This window comes from Mesoplodon bidens (assembly GCF_964165515.1).
Source record: "Mesoplodon bidens genome assembly, chromosome: 3".
In the NCBI taxonomy this organism is placed as follows: Eukaryota; Metazoa; Chordata; class Mammalia; order Artiodactyla; family Ziphiidae; genus Mesoplodon; species Mesoplodon bidens.
Window position 1 is genome coordinate 5,403,950 of NC_138178.1, and position 17,854 is coordinate 5,421,803.

Sequence of the window (17,854 nt, forward strand, 5' to 3'; positions counted from 1 at the left end):
GAACATATAACTTAATAACTATCATACACATTGTAAAGAGAAGTAACATGATATAATATAGAATTTGGAGAGAGAAGAATTAAGTTCCTGGTTCTGCTCCTCAGTAGCTCCGTGATCTTGGGTCACTAGCTCCATGATCTTGGGTCACTAGCTCCGTGATCTTGGGTCACTGGCTCCCATTGGATGAGACAATAGTTTAATAGCTAGCACACTTGTGAAGTCTCACTTTCTTCACTAAAAAAAACGAAAAACATCACATGCTGTTGAGGACTAGTTTTAGAGATGTTTGCACTGGTGCTTGTAAAATTACAACATGCTAACCAAATGTAGGGTGACATTGGTATATAATTTTGATTTAGGGACATTGGAAACCTTCTATCTTGGATCTGTTCCTTGTGAAGTAATGCCCCAGGTGTATGAATTTCAGCCAGAGTCCTGTGTTTCCAGGATCTCGGGGGTAGGAGGGGCTGGAAACATGTAGACCTCCTAGAAGATGTGTTCTTTTAAAGAACCTCCAGGGAAATGGTTCATTCATGTGACTTTCTGAATGACTTTCGCCTTCACTTTCTACCTTCCTTATTTTGCCTTAAGAGGATTTCAACCATTCAGAGAGAAAAAGACAACTTAGAAAGGGAAGGAACAATATCTACTTACTCCCTAGCCCTCTAAATTTGGAGAGAAATAAAGGAAGCTAGAGGAGTCTTGCCTTTGTGAGTTCATGGACTTGTAAAAATCCTCTGAATGTGTGTGTATCGTTGGGTGTTGTTTGTTGTTTTTGTTGGGGATGTCTATAAACCTCATAGAACCCATGTTCCACTAAAGTTTAAGAAATGCTCTTTTAAGCAAACAAACCAATCACCTTGAGAAAAGCAAGTAGTCTTGTACAAGCAGTCTTGACCGAGGGTCAATTGCCATATTCCCCAGACCCCTGGACCCCAGATGTTCTAAGAGGGTATTCTTTAAAGCAAGATAGTATTAATATAACATTACTGAAATCCTAGGTTGTTATAGCTATAACCTTAGGAAAGTTTAAAACCAAGTACAGAGATAAATAAATCTTGGATTAAACCAATGGTGGTAATATTTGAGAGTAGTTTGCAGTGTAAATGTAGTATAAGAGGTTGTGTAATGATGGTTTGTGTGTGGTTTTGGCTCCTATTTAAGGTATGCAAGGTATTCAAAAGAGGCAGTCACACTAGATTGGAAACTATATTTTGAATTGGTTGAGAATATATAATTTAGTTTTTTTGTTTTTGTTTTTGTTTTTTGCGGTACGCGGGCCTCTCACCGTTGCGGCCTCTCCAGTTGCGGAACACAGGCTCCGGACGCGCAGGCTCAGTGGCCACAGCCCACGGGCCCAGCCGCTCCGCGGCACGTGGGATCCTCCCAGACCGGGGCACGAACCCGCGTCCCCTGCATTGGCAGGTGGACTCTCAACCACTGTGTCACCAGGGAAGCCCTATAATTTAGTTTTTAATCAACCTTTAAATGTTGAGTGAAAATCAGTTTTAAAGTTTTATTGGATATATAGATTTTAAAATTAGGACATTGAGGGAAACAAAGAAAAAGAAAAAAGAAGTGATGCTCCAGAGCATTTATATGAAATTCGTTATTGTAAAAGTTTTCGCCCCCTCATTAGAGAGTTAAAAATCCTATTGATGTTTGACTCATGTGCTCATATAAATTAAACTGAGAATAGCCTCCCAGTCATACTTACGTGCTAAAGAGAACACTGATTGTAATCATCACTAGGTATTCTAAAGTCATTAGTGTGTACCTTCCTTGTATTAAGTTCCTGATTTTCTGTTTTCTCCCAGGGCTTTCTTATGAAATGTAAATGGCAATTCATTTTGCATGAAACAGTCATATTTTAACCTCACACTTTTACTCCCACCCTGGTGGTTGGCCAGCTGATGCATCTATCTTGCTTAATTGAAATCTTGCATTGGACAAAACGGAAGGTTTAATTCTGGACTCCAGAACCTAGCTGTCTGGTTCACCACGTCCTGCTCCCTCTTAGGAACTGTGTGTCTTGCTCACATCAGTGAGCTCTCTGTGCATCCGTTATCCTCTTCTTGAAAACAGAGGGAATCTGGGGAGGAGGAAACTGGATAGTATATGTGAAAGGCTGAATCCAGTTCCTGGCTCCTAGAAAACATTTAGTGAATGGTTGCTGTCATTATTATCATCGTCCAGAGACAAAGAACTCATTTCCCCCTGGTTTACACATAAGAGCCTTCAGAGATTCACACCAGACACACAGAGTCCCAAGGAAATGCGCAAGCTTCAATTTCACACACGAGTACAGCAGTTTTGGGGGTCTGTAATGTAAACTCTGTTCCACTGGCACATATGGAAGGTCAGCTAAGTCCCAGCACAGAACTGGGCAGCACAGAGCCCAATATATTTTTTTAAATAATGAGGTAATTTTCTAAATCAGCCTCACATCACTATGTCATTTGAAAGAATTATACCATTTCTCTTCCTCTTGACCATGACCCCATGAAGAGCATAAAGTTCCAGCAAACGCTGGGTTTCTGAAAACAAATGATTCCTCCTCATTATTTCTTATGCATTTGCTCCATATTCATTCTTGTATCAGCACATGTGAGCATGGCCCATGATGTAACTGCCCTGGAGTCAGGAGAGAAAGAAAGCAGGGAAAGGCATGGCATTTATAAAGACAGCCAGGGATCTAATGGCGAGTTTCTCTGGCACAGAAACTCCTGCTGAAATCCCTACAGTTTTCCTAGATATGACCAAAGACTCAGACACTCCAATGGACCTGAGTGACAGGACAATAAAATGAAGCACTGGATTCCAGCAAATGTGTTTTCTGCTAGGTCACCGAGGTGCAGGTACTCCATGGAACAGGCGCCTTGTACAGGCAGATCTGAGGTTCTGAACCACTGTGTTCTCTGTTGTCTTTCTTTGTAGGCATTTGATGGTTTAAGCTCTGCAGCCCCTCTCCTTGCCGGTGTGTGTGGAAGACAGCAGCTGAGGAACCCCTTCACCTCTTCGGGCAACAGCCTCTTCCTGCGATTTCAGTCTGGCCCTTCCAGACAGAGCCGGGGGTTCCGCGCTCACTTCAGACAAGGCAAGTTCCGCGTGGGTCTCCCGGAAGCACAAACCATCTGTTCTTAAGTGCCCCTCTTGGTGCTGCAGTAAAATGAGACCGTCCTCAGAAATCGGTCCCAGCTTTCTACTTAACATGCGACAATTTAGGTAGAACAAAGGAACCGTGGTTTGCAATGATTCCAACTGTTGATACTTTTAACTTTTCCTTTGTCTAACTTAGGTGACGTGAACTTCCTTGGGCTCTCTGTATCTCTCAAGCAAATTTTCAGAATAACACTTAAAAGTGCCTTTAATATTAGAGACACTATTAAAGAAGTGTTTATCCAGATTCATTTATTCACAGATATATTATCTAGTATTTATCCAAAGTTTTAAGCTAAGAGATACGCTACTATAAATTACAAGACTTTCTTGTAATATAAAGTCAGGTTCTAACCCTCTAACCCTCAAGGTAGTGGTTGCCCTCCATCTGAAGAATCAGTATTGTTTTCCATTGATTTCTTCTTTTTTCTTTTCTTTTTTTTTTTTTTTTTTTAGCCACGCTATGCGGCCTGCATCGAACCCAGGCCACGGCAGTGAAAGCGCTGAGTCCTAACCACTGGACCGCCAGGAAATTCCCCATTTTTTTTTTTCTTAAAGCACCACTTCCTACTAGACCTTTTCACCCATTGCCTTTCATCAGGGAATTTTAGAGATTGACCCTTTACTCCACTGTCAGAGATGGAACCCAGAGCTGGACGGGTTGTTGTCCCCTTAATACGCCTCTGATTTTTATTGGGAGGATCCTTGTCATTTCAAACAAGTGTGGTCTATTTAGTCATTTCATCTGTTTCAGTGGACTTGCTTGCCCGGATTCTGCAGTAAAGAGCCCTGGCTAGGAAGAGTTTCTGGGTTGAGGTCTCCCCAAGGTGCACTGTAGGCTTTGGAGCAAGCCAGACTGCGAAGTTCTTTCAAAGAAAGAACAGCTTCTGAACACTCTTTCTTTTCATTTAATTAATCACTTACGTTTTGCTTCATAGCAAAGAAGTCCCCAGCGGGTCTTCTCTGGGCTGCTGTGGCAGCTTCCTGGTCTCACCTGCCCTTTTCCCATATTCCTCCAAGGTCAACGTGCAGGAGCGAGTCCTGATCCTGACCTTCAGTGCTCCGTGGTCTGTCCTGCCCCCACACCGACCAGGGCGTGGAGCCCAGGCTTCTCTGCATGTTCCGCACGGGCACAGAACCTGCCCTGCTCTTTTTCCAGCATCGCTCGACCCTCCTCGTTCGCCCCCTGCTTCAGCCAAGCGCGTGTGGTGCAGCCCCTGCCCTCCTCTGTCTTTGCCCGGGCCGCCCTGGGCCACTCTCCCTCCCCGCCCCCCAAATCCTCCTTCAGCGCTGTCTGCGCCATGAGATGCCTTGTACACCCCCCGTCTTCTACTCCCACAGGGCTCTGCACGTCCCTGATGACACACAGCCGCCCTTATGAAGTCTCTTTCAACTGAATATTTATTTTCCTAAAAAAGAAGTCAGTCGTAAAGAGATTATCCCTGTGTCTGTAATTTGCAAGTGGGCCGAGTAAGTGAACCAATGCCAGCGTTTTGTTGAGTGATTCAGGCAGTTCATAGCCATTGAATCTGTTGTTCCGTGCCACTCCCCACTTCCTGTAACTGAAGAATACTGTTATAAATGTAGAGTCTGTTGCCACTTTCTCATGGTTTATGTGCAGCTTTCTTGGCAGAGAACTTCCTTGACATGCCTTTTAGAAATAAGGAAACATCATTTATGCTTTCATTCTTCAAATAATTGTTTTGGAGAGTCAGCAGAAATCAAAAGTGTGTGACGTGTGTGTGCTTGTGTGTCCCTCAGCCTGTGGCGACCACATCCTCACCGACTCCGCTGATACGATATCCTCTCCCCTGTTCCCTGCCAACTATCCAAACAATCAGAACTGCAGCTGGATAATTCAAGCCCAGCCTCCGTGTAAGTAACAAAAATAAAAAAGAATCCGGGACGCTTGGTGTCTGTGGGAAAGTCCAGCTATGACTCATGTCCTTATCTCCTCGGTGGCAACAATTGATGGCCTTCCTCTCCTGTTTTTGGAAGCCCCATTTCCTGCTATGCACAAGAACAAGCGTTTCCTAATCTGGTAGGAAGTCACTTTTACTGTTTATTCTTCATTTAATTATTTTTTAAATTTCAAGGCCTAGCAGAGGAAACGAAGCAAAGCAAAAACCTATAACCTAGTTGAAATGACGGGCGTGCGAGATTGGGGGTAAGCAAAACTAGTGGATAAATAAATAGTTTTTGACACCTGTGCCTTGAGTGTAGTAGATGCTCAAGGCAGTTGCTAAGTGAATACATGAACAATAAGAACCATAGACTGGAAAATTAATAACTCATAGTTTGGAGATGGAGTGCCATGAACGTATTGGTCTTCAATCAAGGTGGAAGTTAATTATAAAACCTGGTCTCTCCTGCGATGCACGTATTTTTAAAAAATCCCAGCATAAGCCTTAAGAAACATTTAATATGTGCTTACATTGTGTTCTTTTTAGAATCCTAGAATCTTATTTTCTGCTCTGGTAACAATCTGGTAGTAAGGATTACTGTCCACATTTGACAGAGAAAGTGGGGAGACCCCTAAGGACTCAAGCACAATGACTGCGAAGAGGGTGACCCCAGGGCCATTATGAATCCCGTTTCAAATGAGCCCCGCCCTTCCTTGAGGTTTTCAGGAAAAATTGATTTCAGACATAATGTGGGAAAGGCATTAAGTTCTTTACTCCGCTCTCTAATTAATGACCTGTGTGATAATAGGAAAGTCACTTATGCTGATGAGGCCCCATTAGCTAATCTAAAAAAAGAAGAGTTTGGCTTAAATATTCTCTAACATTTTTCCTAGGCATGTTAAGCATTAACAGAAGGGTATCTTTATTGCCCTGCCTGTCATTTGGGAGTCAGTGATGTAATCCTTAGGCAAAGAAAGTAGCCAGGAACTGAGCCTTGAATAAAGAAGTCCCCTGCCTCGAGTCCCACAGTCTTGCACCTAAGGATCACTTGCAAACAGTTGTAAAGCATTTAGATGAAAGAGGTCACTGGTGTAAAGACAGCAATAGGGAAGGATCCTATTCTGAAGACTTGGGACCCTGGAAGAAAACAAAAGGAAAATGTACCCAGGCACGTACCTTTCTGCAAGTTAATTCAAAGCCCTCTTTATAAATGAATGAACTTCCATTTCCCCAGTTCTGGCCTTAAAGTAACGCTGAGAATGCTAGGATACGTGTGCTGGAGAGGCAAATGTGTCTTATTTACAAGCACAGGTAAAGAATCAGACTTTAAGGGAACTACTAAGAAAAATACTTCTGAGAGGAACACAGCAACAGTGGATCCATTCCCCATCGTCCATGAAATAAACTGACCCAAGGGTTCTCCAAGGGTTCTCTTCCCAGTCCCAGCGTTTCAGAATCTACAGACATTTTCAAAAGCATGGATTCAATTACTCTTCAAAGGAAAGCTTTTAGCAGAGCGGTTGTTACTTTTCCTCTTCACCCCGCACCCCCAGCCCCGTGCACATCTGCCAGATTCATGGCTTCCCTGCTGGAGAACCAGCAGGAGAAAGGATCAGAGGTGAGATGTCATTCCCTGTGTGTTTTGTTTGCCAGAACGTTATGAAAAGAGCTCCTCTTTTTCCCTTTCAGTCAGTCACATCACCCTCTCCTTTAGCCGCTTTGGGCTTGAAAGCAGCACAACGTGTACCCGAGACTTTTTAGAGATTTTGGACGGCAGCCACGATGACGCGCCGCCCCGAGGTACTGCCGCGCCCACTCGCTCACATCTGTGGCCTTGGCTTTTTACAGTTTCTGTGCTTACATGTGTATATGCTGTCATTCCAGGTTAGAATGTTTCCAGTAACTATGAAGAGCAGCCTAAGCCATGAAAAGATAATGAGAGGCTAAGAACGCAGGATGTAGTATGGTGTTCAAGAAGCTCAGCTTGTTCATATTCAAGGACACGAAGAGTTTATATATATATATATATATATTTTTTTAATCGAGAGTTGCGATTGCTTTAGACAGTAGTGAACTGCAGTCCATTCCAGCATTAAGTAGCATTCTTGGAGAAATTTCCCATTAACATTTGACCACAGTGCTCGTATTCAAATTGAGCATATGTTTCTTTAGGCTTTGTCCTCAGTGGAAACAAAATAACACATAGAGAGACAGATAGATAGTAGATAGGTAATCTAGAGTTCTGTTTGTAAAACATCCCAGTAAAAATTAGGGATGGCTGCTAAATACTTTCGGAAATGTTCTCAAGCAAAATAATCTCAGGTTATTTAAACATTCTCCATGAGTCACTCCTGAGTTAGGAGTAGTGTCAGGGCCTTAGTTAGGGACAGTGTCAGTGCCTGAGTTGGGAGGGCTTGAGCTTTGTCATCCAAGGTCCTCATCCTGCACTAGAAGACAAGCTCCATCAGAGAAGGGACTTTGTTTTGCTCATTGCTTTATTCCCGGTGCCCAGAACAGTGCCTGCGATGGTAACAGGCAATTGAGAAATACTCTGTGCTCTCTGCAGACTTCTGATTGTATTCCTTGAGATTTTTGTCTGTAGGCATTTAACTGAGGTTGAGGCTGTATTATTTAATGGACACGTATATAACGCCTGTGCTGAGTGCTATCCTAAGAACTTTATAAACAGTAACTCCATTAATCCTCATACCCTTATGATATAGGATTTCATGGTTATCAACGTTCCCCTCTCTCAAGTGGGGAAACTGAGGCACGGAGCACCTAGGTAACTTGACTCAGGTCACGTAGCTGGTAAGTGGCAGAGCCAGGAGTTGAATCCAGGTGTTTTGGTTCCAACATCCACAGGCTTCTCTGCTCTTATGTGTTGCTTTTAAGTATTAGCGCGTTTACTTGTGCAGGTCCCTACGGCACTGGAGCGTTTAGCATTAGTTGCAGTTGGAGGTCATCCGTATTACTCTTCCTCCCCCTAACATTCTTTACCATGCTCATAAATCATCTCCCCTATGCTTGTATTCATAGCTTATTTTGAATTATCAGGCATCATCCCCAACACTGACCCTGATTTAAGTGTTTCTCCTAATAGTGTTTTCTTCTGTTTGCTTTGGTCGCTTGTGATTCTAGTAAAATACGTGTTTACTTGTCATCATTCATTCTCCTTGTCATCGTCTTCATTATTTAGGCCGATACTGTGGCCCCTCCATGCCCCACCCCATCACTTCCTTCAGCAATGCTCTGACACTGAGGTTCGTCTCGGATTCTACAGCGAATTTTGGTGGTTTCCACGCCACATATGCTGCATCAACATCAGGTAAGAAATGTTAGCAAATGGTGCTACTAGGTTAAGAGAAATGTGTAGAAAATCCTTGGTTTATTATTTGGGATTCTTGTACATTCAGCGTTCGGAGCTAGTTTCCTAGATCACCTCTATGGCTAACCTTACTGTCTTTCAAATTAGGTTAACATGCTTGTAAAGTCTAACAGTAGTGAACTCTATACCACACCTTCTTTATCCATTCACCCATCGACAGACACTTAGGTTGTTCCCATACCTTGGCAATTGTGACTAATGCTACACGGATGAGCTCTGGAAGTGGGGAGAACTGGTTGGAATGATCTTGGGTGACTTGCTTGTCGGTGTCTCCTTGTTCTCCTTCATGATATGTTTGTTAAGGGAGCCCCTGATGGACAGTGTCTGATGGCATCTCTTACGGGTGGACAACTGCTCTTCTTTAGTCTCCCTGGCCTCACAGCTGCGCTTGGGCAGGGCTGGCTGTTGTCACTGATGCAGGATGGATGGTGGCTTATGGGGAGGAGGGGAAAGAGGGGCACCCAGTGCTGGGGCTCTTAGCCAGGAGAATGCTGCTGGCTTCCTTGTTATTAGCAGCTAAAAGCCTTAGAACACCAAGGAGATTTGTGCATGTTTCCGTGCTCTCCTGAGAAGGAAAAGCTGAAATACCGCCTTCTGTTCTAGGCCAGGGGTGAAAATCATCCTGGTCAGAAATACTGAGGGACTACAGAATTAAAATGAGTCTTTCATTACATAAAGTTAGAGTTCACAGGGAGAAAAGGCTTTTAGGAAAGAAACTACTGAGATTCTTTCTAATCCACCATACCCTGTGGCTTTTAGTTTTCAGGTTTCAGAATCTTTTCCTTATTATATATGATATGGATTTTTTTTTTACTATGAAATGAAAATGGCACATCCTTTGACACTGCTAACAGCTCTCCTAGTGTTCTTTCTCCTTTATCTTATGGTGTCTTGTATTCAATATTTACTCTGCCACTCACTTTGTTTCTCTTTTCTTCTAGCTTGTGGTGGCATCTTCCACATGGCTGAAGGCATCTTCAACAGCCCTGGCTACCCAGAAATTTATCCCTCTAATGTGGAATGTGTCTGGAACATTGTCAGTTCCCCTGGCAACCAGCTCCAGCTGTCTTTTATGTAAATCCTTTTTAATGGTATATTGTTGCAGGGAGAATGAATCTGCAGGAAGGAAGCAGTGTTACTAATAGGATGGACAACTAATAGCATACTTGTCCAAACAACCGTTAGAGAATATGGTGGGAACTTCAGGAAGTCTGTTTCCTTATTTCCTCTGTTTTAGTCATAGTTTAGGTTATAAATAGCATTAAAATTCTCTTGCAGTGGTTTTAGAGTCCTGCCTAACATTACCAAGAGTACATGCCTGAGCTCTTGGTACATTAATTTTTAGAATTCTCATTTTCAGATAACATTAATTTTATCTTGTTTTTCAAAATTAGGAACATTTAGATTCTTTCAGAGCATCACTAACATTCTTTCTTCCAGCAGAAATCCCCATCTCAATTAAGCCTTCTCTACCCTCATGTCTTATCCCCATGCTAATCCACCTTTGTCAGAAAAGATGGGTTTATTTGGTATCAGCAGAGAATTGCAAAGATGGGTTTATTTAGGATCAACAGGAAATTGCAAAGATGAGTTTATTTGGGATCAGCAGAGAATTGCAATTTGGGGTCTGCAACCATGGCAAGACATGTGCAAGTCCCTGTATTGTGAGAGAAGGAGAACACTTCTATAAAGAAGAAAAGGAAGTTTAGAGGGTTATAGTAAACAGAGAATCCAAGGCTTCTCATTGGTTGAGCCCTTCAGGAAAGAAGAGAGGTCTTTCTTCTTCCTGTTGGACTCTGCTATTTTTGCAGGGCATGAGAGCTCCCCCTTTTGGTATCCTGACTCTATTTAATTGAGGTTTCTGTTTATTAATTTTTTACATTTCCCCCTTTTGATCATAATCTTTCTCTGAAATCATTGCTGATCTAGAGTCAGGGTTTCTAGTTTCGGTGGATTTTTGTGTGTCAATGTCAGGAAGGACCGTTCCTGGTATAGTATCTCATGTCGGAGGGAAAGTGAACAGATTGAAAGTCTATTAAGGTCACGTCTGTGTAATAAGGAGGGGTAGGAGGGAGAACTCTCAGGTGCTTTTTATCTAAAGTCCATATGATATCAAGATCATAGACATTGGAGATCATCTGAAGCCTTATGTCATCCTCAAAAGTATATCTTGGGAAAGCTGTCTCGTCAGATGTCGTCTGCTTCAATTCCAGAAAATCGTTACTTTCAGGTCACCAGGTGATGTACAGGTACAATCAGTGTTCAGTGATTTCTTTAGGTGTGCTACATAAATCCAAGAGTCTATTTCTCAGAGCTTGGTGTCACAAGGGTTGGTTAGCAGTCCCTGATAGGGACCTTTCCAATGAGGTTGAAGTGAGTTCTTCTGGAGGACTCTTTTGCAATAGACAAAATCTCCAGGTTGCAAGATGTGATGCTTAATGTCTTCATCTCTCAAGGGTACACTATGAAAAGATTGCTCTGTTAAAGCATGGTTATTTTTAATAGAGGCAATTAATCCTTTGCAATGTTGGAATATCTCTCCTTTTATCAGTTGTGTATCAAAAGAAGTGGGAACCCAAGTGCATTGGAAATTATGTGACTATCTCAAATGGTAAGAGTTTATGAGTTCCAAAAGCAGAAGATCCAAGATTTGGAAGGACAGATGGCAGTGCTTTTGACCAAGGTGTTTGGAGGGCCTCTCTAAATGTTGCCAATTGAGTCTTGATGATGCTGTTAGTGTGTTCGACTAAACCAGAGGAATAAGGGTGGTGAGCACAGTGAAAGTGTTGTAAAACTAGCCAAACAGAGCAGACTTGTCAAAGTACCTGGCCAGTAAAATGGATTCCTTGATCGCTATGAAGTTTGAGATGAGTTCCTCAAGAAGGGATCATCTTTTCCAAAAGGCCTTTTGCCACAGCAGAGACAGTAGGCTGTCTGCAAGGGAAGCCTTCAGTCCAGTGTGAAAACATATGGACCATGACCAAAACATATTTATATCCGTTAGAGGAAGAAATTGTATGACATCCACTTACCAGAGCTTGAATTGTCCATTAGGCAATATCCAATGTCTGGGAGCAGTACGAACAGGCTTCCCTGGTTCTGCTTTGGACAAGTGGGGACAAGTGGGACAAGTGAGGGTTGGCACTTTTTTCAGCCTTGTTAATGTTTCACCTCTGATACTGATTCATGAAGGCTATCATCCTGTTAGTAGAACAATGGTTTAATGCATGTACAGCGGTGAGGAGTGGGAGTTTTAGAGTGTTGGGTGGGAATAGGTTGTTCTTTGATGCAAACCAGAGCGTTCTCTTTTTATCAAACCAACAGTTATTGAATTTCCAATCTTGTTTTCCTTTTTCTGAGGCTGATTGCTGGGCTTCTCTAGCCAGTTTTTCTACATTTCCCTTTGGACCAAGACAGAAGTTTGGCTGCTATTGGTCCCTTTAAGGGCAACATTCCTTACAGAAATATCAGCAAGGTGATTTCCCTTAGCTTCCAGAGAGTCAAGTTCAGAATACCCCAGAATCTTAATAATAGCTAAAGTGGCAGGTGAAATTATTGCATCCAATAATTCCTAAACACAGGGGCCATCTTAAAATTTTTTTCCCACTGGACGTAAGGAAGCCACATTGCTTCCACAATATTCCAAAATTATGAGCTACTCCAAAAACACATCTACTATCAGTATAAATATTGGCAGTTTTGTCCTTGGCTAAAGTATAAGCCCATGTAAAAGCATGTGATTCAGTCTGGGCTGAAGTAACCACAGGTAAAGATGCTGCGTCAACAACATCAAAAGGAGTCTTAATAGCATACCTAGAACTGTATTTGCCATTATCACCTTTTAAATGAGAACCATCAGTGAACCATGAGAAGTCAGCATTACCCAGTGGAATTCCCTGTAGATCATCCTGAGGAGTCAGGAGGTGGTGCACCAGTGTTAAGCGTCAGGAGGGACTTTGCTGGTGATGGAGGGAAGAGGAGTAGCCGGGTTAAGGTTATTACAATGTAAGAGAGTTATGTGAGGAGCAGTTAACCAAAGGACTTCATAGGAGGCGAGGTGGCTGGCTGGGAAATGTTGAGTGTGATGAGAAGTCAGAACTTCTACTGTATGAGGTGCAAAAATGGTTAAAAGGGACCTCACAATAATTTTCTCAGTGATCTTAACCAAAAGGGGAGTGGTTGTAATGGCTTTAAGGCAAGGGGGATATCCCCATGCTACAGGGTCCAGTTGCTGGCCATAATACCCTATGGGTCAATGGTGGTCCCTGTGTTTTGGGATTAGTACCCCAAAGGCATTCCCATTCTTTTCATATACAAAAAGGAAAAAGAGAATCTGATCATTGGGATGCCCAAGGGCAGGTGGATTCACCAAACTCTCCTTTAGGGCCTCGAAGACTATGTCATCTGTTTCTTCTCTTAAAATTGCATTGAGGTTTTTATTGTTGAGTACAACATACAGAGGTTTAGCCATAGGAGAGAAATTTGGAATCCAATTTCAGCAATAATCAACTAGCTGGAGAAAACTTTGCCGTTGTGCTTAGTTTGGGGTTTTGGGAAACTTAGGTCACCATGAAGTCTATCTGGATCTAGATATAGCCTTTGTTCTGGTAGCAGATACCCTAAATATCAAACCTGGGTTTGGGCAAACTGCAATTTTCCTTTGGCTACCTTAGGTCCCTTTAAGGCTAAAAGCTTTAGCAAGTGGATGGAGTCTTCCTGTGAGGAGGCTTGAGAAGGAGTGCAAAGAAGCAGATCATCCACCTACTGCAACAAAGTAGTTGAATCTCTAGAGAATTTTGTATCATCCAGATCAGCCTTCAGGATTCCTGAGAAATAAGGACTCTGAGTAGAACCCTGAGGCATCACGGTCCAGGTTCATTGTTTTTCTTCCCAAGTAAAGGCAAAAAGATATTGGCTAGCTTCATAAACTGGAATACTAGAGAATGTACTACATGAATCAATTACAGTAAAGAATTTGCTTCCAGTTGGAAAGATGTCAGTATCATATAAGGGTTAGGAACAACAGAATGTCAAGAGATAACAATGTTGTTGATTGTTTTGAGATCCTAGATAAACCTTCACCTTTGACCTGTAGGTTTTCTCACCAGTAAAATGGTAGTGTTTCAGAGTACAGTACAAGGGATTATGAGGCCTTGAGCCTTATAATTTTCTATTAGGGGTTTTATGCCTTGAAGATATATTTTTTTAAGTTTTTGATTAATTCTGGGAAGAGGTTTTGAGGGGTCTACTTAAATCTCGATGGGAGGTTGTGAATTTTGTTGTTGCGAATCTCCAGCATAAGTTGGAGATTTTGCCCATAAGGAAGGTGGTAGCTGATTCAGTGGAGACAAATGATAAGTATTTCCAGAATCAGCTCTAGTACTATCAGAGGCAGAGGCTGCTTTATAGTAATGGGGTTGAGCACCGAGAGTGTGGCTCTGGTGTCAGTTAGGACTGGAAGAGCTTCATCCCCAATCTAGAGAAATGTTCCTCCATGCCAACTAAGAGGGAGAATTGGGGAAAATCCCTGTAGTTCCTTGGAGCCCCATCAATGAGAATTGGGAGGATGTTGAAAGGCTGGTTAGAGGGCTGAAGGCACCTGAAGCACTTAAATTTGTAACAACCTCTTTTCCAATGTCCTGGCTCTTTGCAATAATAGAAATTAGTAGGGTTTTGGTTTCATTTAGGAGCCTTCATTTGCTGGGGTTGAAGATTAAGAATTTTGGCAGTCTTCCTCTGAGGTGCCTCATCTAGAGTTTGAGAGAGCTGGTTTGCCACATTAACTAAATCTGGAATAGATATAGTTTCCCATTCCATCCTGGTCCTTTTTCCTAGAAGGGAAAGGTCTCAGTTCAGCCCATTAATAAACATAGAGTTAAAAAGTACCTGGGTAGAATCAACATCTAAAGGAAGACCAGAATTTTCTTTAAAAATAACCTGAAGTTGATTGTAATAACCATGAACAGTTTCATCAGATTTTTGTGTGTATGCCTGGATTTTGTTCCAATCAACAGGTTTCGGAGAAACCCTAGGAACTGCTTGATGAAGCCACCTAGGGATTGGCCAAGCCTGATCATATTAATAAGATAGCAGGCTGGGCACTTCCCTGGTGGCGCAGTGGATAAGAATCTGCCTGCCCATGCAGGGGACACGGGTTCGATCCCTGGTCCAGGAAGATCCCACATGCCGCGGAGCAACTAAACTCGTGCGCCACAGCTACTGGGCCTGCACTCTAGAGCCCACATGCCACAACTACTGAGCCCATGTGCTGCAACTACTGAAGCCTGAGTGCCTAGAGCCCATGCTCTGCAACAAGAGAAGCCATCGCAATAAGGAGCCTGCGCACCGCAACCAAGAGTGACCCCCACTCGCCGCAACTAGAGAAAGCCTACACACAGCAACAAAGACCCAACACAGCCAAAAAAATAAATAAAATTAAAATTAAATCTTTAAAAAAAAAAAAAAAAGATAGCAGGCTGGTCTCCCAGCTGTAATTCTAGAGACCTTTTAGGATTTCCCCCAATTAGTGGTTTTCATCCAATGCTGAGCCTGGCCTTCACTGACTAGCATATGAACTAGCTGATATAAGTCAGAGAAACCAGTTTGACAAGTTTGAATGACTGTATTAAATTTTCCAGCAATTTGTGAGCATCTCCAGTTACTTTGGGAAAAACTTTGACTATGGATTGCAGTTCAACTTTAGTCCAGGGAGTACAAAAAATTAAGGGTTTAGCCTCTGGATTCTCAGAAGGCTTAATTTTATTTTTTTAATAGATCTTTATTGGAGTATAATTGCTTCCCAATACCGTGTCAGTTTCTGTTGCACAACAGAGTGAATCAGCCGTATGCATACACACGTCCCCATATCCCCTCCCTCCTGAGCCTCCCTCCCACCCTCCCTATCCCACCCCTCTAGGTCATTGCAAAGCACCGAGCTGATCTCCCCGTGCTATGCGGCTGCTTCCCACCAGCCGACTATTTCACATTCTGTCGTGTATGTGTGTGGATGCTACTCTCACTTTGCCCCAGCTTCCCCCTCCCACCCCATGTCCTCAAGTCCATTCTCTATGTCTACCTCTTTATTCCTGCCCTGAAGCTAGGTTCATCAGGACCATTTTTTTATGTTTAAGATTCCATATATATATGTTAGCATACGGTATTTGTTTTTCTCTTTCTAACTTCACTCTGTATGACAGACTCTAGGTCCATCCACCTCACTACAAATAACTCAGTTTCGTTTCTTTTTATGGCTGAGTAATAGTCCATTGAATATATGTGCCACATCTTCTTTATCCATTCATCTGTCGATGGACACTTAGGTTGCTTCCATGTCCTGGCTATTGTAAATAGAGCTGCAATGAGCATTGCGGCACCTGACTCTTTTTGAATTATGGTTTTCTCAGGGTATATGCCCAGTAGTGGGATTGCTGGGTCACATGGTAGTTCTATTTTTAGTTTCTTATGGAACCTCCATACTGTTCTCCATAGTGGCTGTAAACAGACATATTCTGACAAGTGCAGAGGAAACAGGAATGGGAAGAGTTTCAAATGGGGAAGCTCGTTAAGGGAATTAGTATGGGGAATTGGCAGTACAAAGGAGGCATAGGTCATGTAGTGAGGAAGGAGGAAGATGGCCCTGGAGATGAGGTCTGACCATAAGGAGCCAATGGAGAGACCAGATGGTGCTGGAAAAAGACCCTGAGGCATTGGGGGCCATTTTATCTCTCATTAATCATGTTTGCCTCAGTTAGCCTTAAAATCTTATTTTGTAGAGAGGCAATTCTAGGCTCCAGATAATGTTGGGAAGCCTCAAAATACCAAACTAAGTATTCCACTCATTTCTGGAAATTTTTGAGCTATTGTAGTCTACTTTGGTTCTAAGAAAGTTAAGTTTGGAGATTTCAAAAGTTCCCCATAATGGCCATTGATATCCTAAATTGCCTTTGATCGGGTTGGTCCATTTAGTTAGAAATGTGCATGAGGAAGGACTTTAGTCTTAAACGTCAGATCTGCCAGAGTCCCTGTTGGGGGTGTGGGTACTCTCAAAAACTGGGCTTCCATTTCTCAGAGGTTTTTCTCTAAAGTAAAAGAACAATTTTCAAACGTTTTACAACACAGCTCAATTCAAACAGCTTGGAAGCCTGAATAACAGCCAATTCTAAGGAAACGTCTTGGTCCTAGAGGAGCCAGGCCAAAGGTTTTTTCAGCCAGTGTCCAGAGAATAGCCCTTTGCAAAGGAATATGCTGAAGGCTGGACAAAAACTGGCACAGTTTCAGTGAAACAGCCCCTGCTCCTGAAGGAATGGGTCGAAGTCTAGCCAGTTTCAGTTGAAACAGCCTGATCTCAAATCAGATAGAAGTGCCAAGTGAATACTCATGTACAGAACAAAGCATTGACCAGAAAGATGAAGATTTGAAACAGATTCCGAATAAAGCCTGGAGAGCTTCAAACGCTAAGAGAGGGTGAGCTCGGATCCAGGAGAAGGACATACCTTTAAACTCCAGGGTTGGCGAGAAAAACAGTGAGTGACAGTGGGCTGGATTTGTAGGTACCATACCTGTTTGCTTATCAAACCAATGAAAGGTTGATCTGAAATAAGTAGAATGCCAGATATTTCTGCATCAAAGATGGGTTTATTCAGGATCAGCAGAGAATTGCAATTCAGGGTCTGCACCTATGGTGAGCCCCTGCAAGTCCCTGCACAGCAGGAGAAGGAGGATGCTTTTATACAGGGAAAAGGAAGCTGGGAGGGCTTCAGTAAACAAAGAGTCCATGGCTTCTTATTGGCTAAGTCCATGCCAGGAAAGAAGAGGAGTCTTTCTTCTTCCTCTTGGGCTCTGCTACCTTCACAGGGTGTGAGAGCTCCTTCTTCTGGTTTCTCAGCGTTGTATAACTGAGGTATCTGTTTATTAATGTTTTACAGAATTTAGTGGTGGATTTGTAAAATCACTCTCATGTTCCTCGTTGAACTGTAAGCCTTTTTGAATATGGACTATGGACATGCAATCAACAGTAGGATCCTGCCACATTCTGAGTGGTCTTAGGTTAAATTAAACAACAATAATATATTTTCTGGAAGTTGTTAGTGAAAAGCACATGGTAAATGAAATGGGACCTTTTAATCCCATCAGTAGAGAGATACTTGTGACATGCCACACTGGTAATGAGTGCTTAATAAATATTGGATGATAAGACATTGGTATTTATAAATTTATTTATTTATTTGTTTATTTATTTATTTATCTATTGGCCGCATTGGGTCTTCGTTGTGGTGTGTGGGCTTCTCATTGCAGCGGCTTCTCTTGTTGTGGAGCACAGGCTCTAGGCGTGCAGGCTTCAGTAGTTGTGGCTCACGGGCTTAGTTGCTCCACGGCATGTGGGATCTTCCCGGACCAGGTTTGA

At 42.6% G+C, this 17,854-nt stretch overlaps 1 protein-coding gene across 1 annotated transcript in view; it reads left to right on the forward strand.

Annotated features, from left to right (window-relative positions):
* The window catches only part of CUBN (cubilin), a 276,297-nt gene that overhangs the window by 140,276 nt on the left and 118,167 nt on the right, over positions 1 to 17,854 (forward strand). Inside the window, exons 32-36 of the mRNA XM_081230089.1 lie at positions 2,938 to 3,097; positions 4,921 to 5,034; positions 6,753 to 6,863; positions 8,263 to 8,391; positions 9,393 to 9,525. Coding sequence (XP_081086215.1) covers positions 2,938 to 3,097; positions 4,921 to 5,034; positions 6,753 to 6,863; positions 8,263 to 8,391; positions 9,393 to 9,525 — 647 coding nt within the window. The remainder of the gene's footprint in view (positions 1 to 2,937; positions 3,098 to 4,920; positions 5,035 to 6,752; positions 6,864 to 8,262; positions 8,392 to 9,392; positions 9,526 to 17,854) is intronic.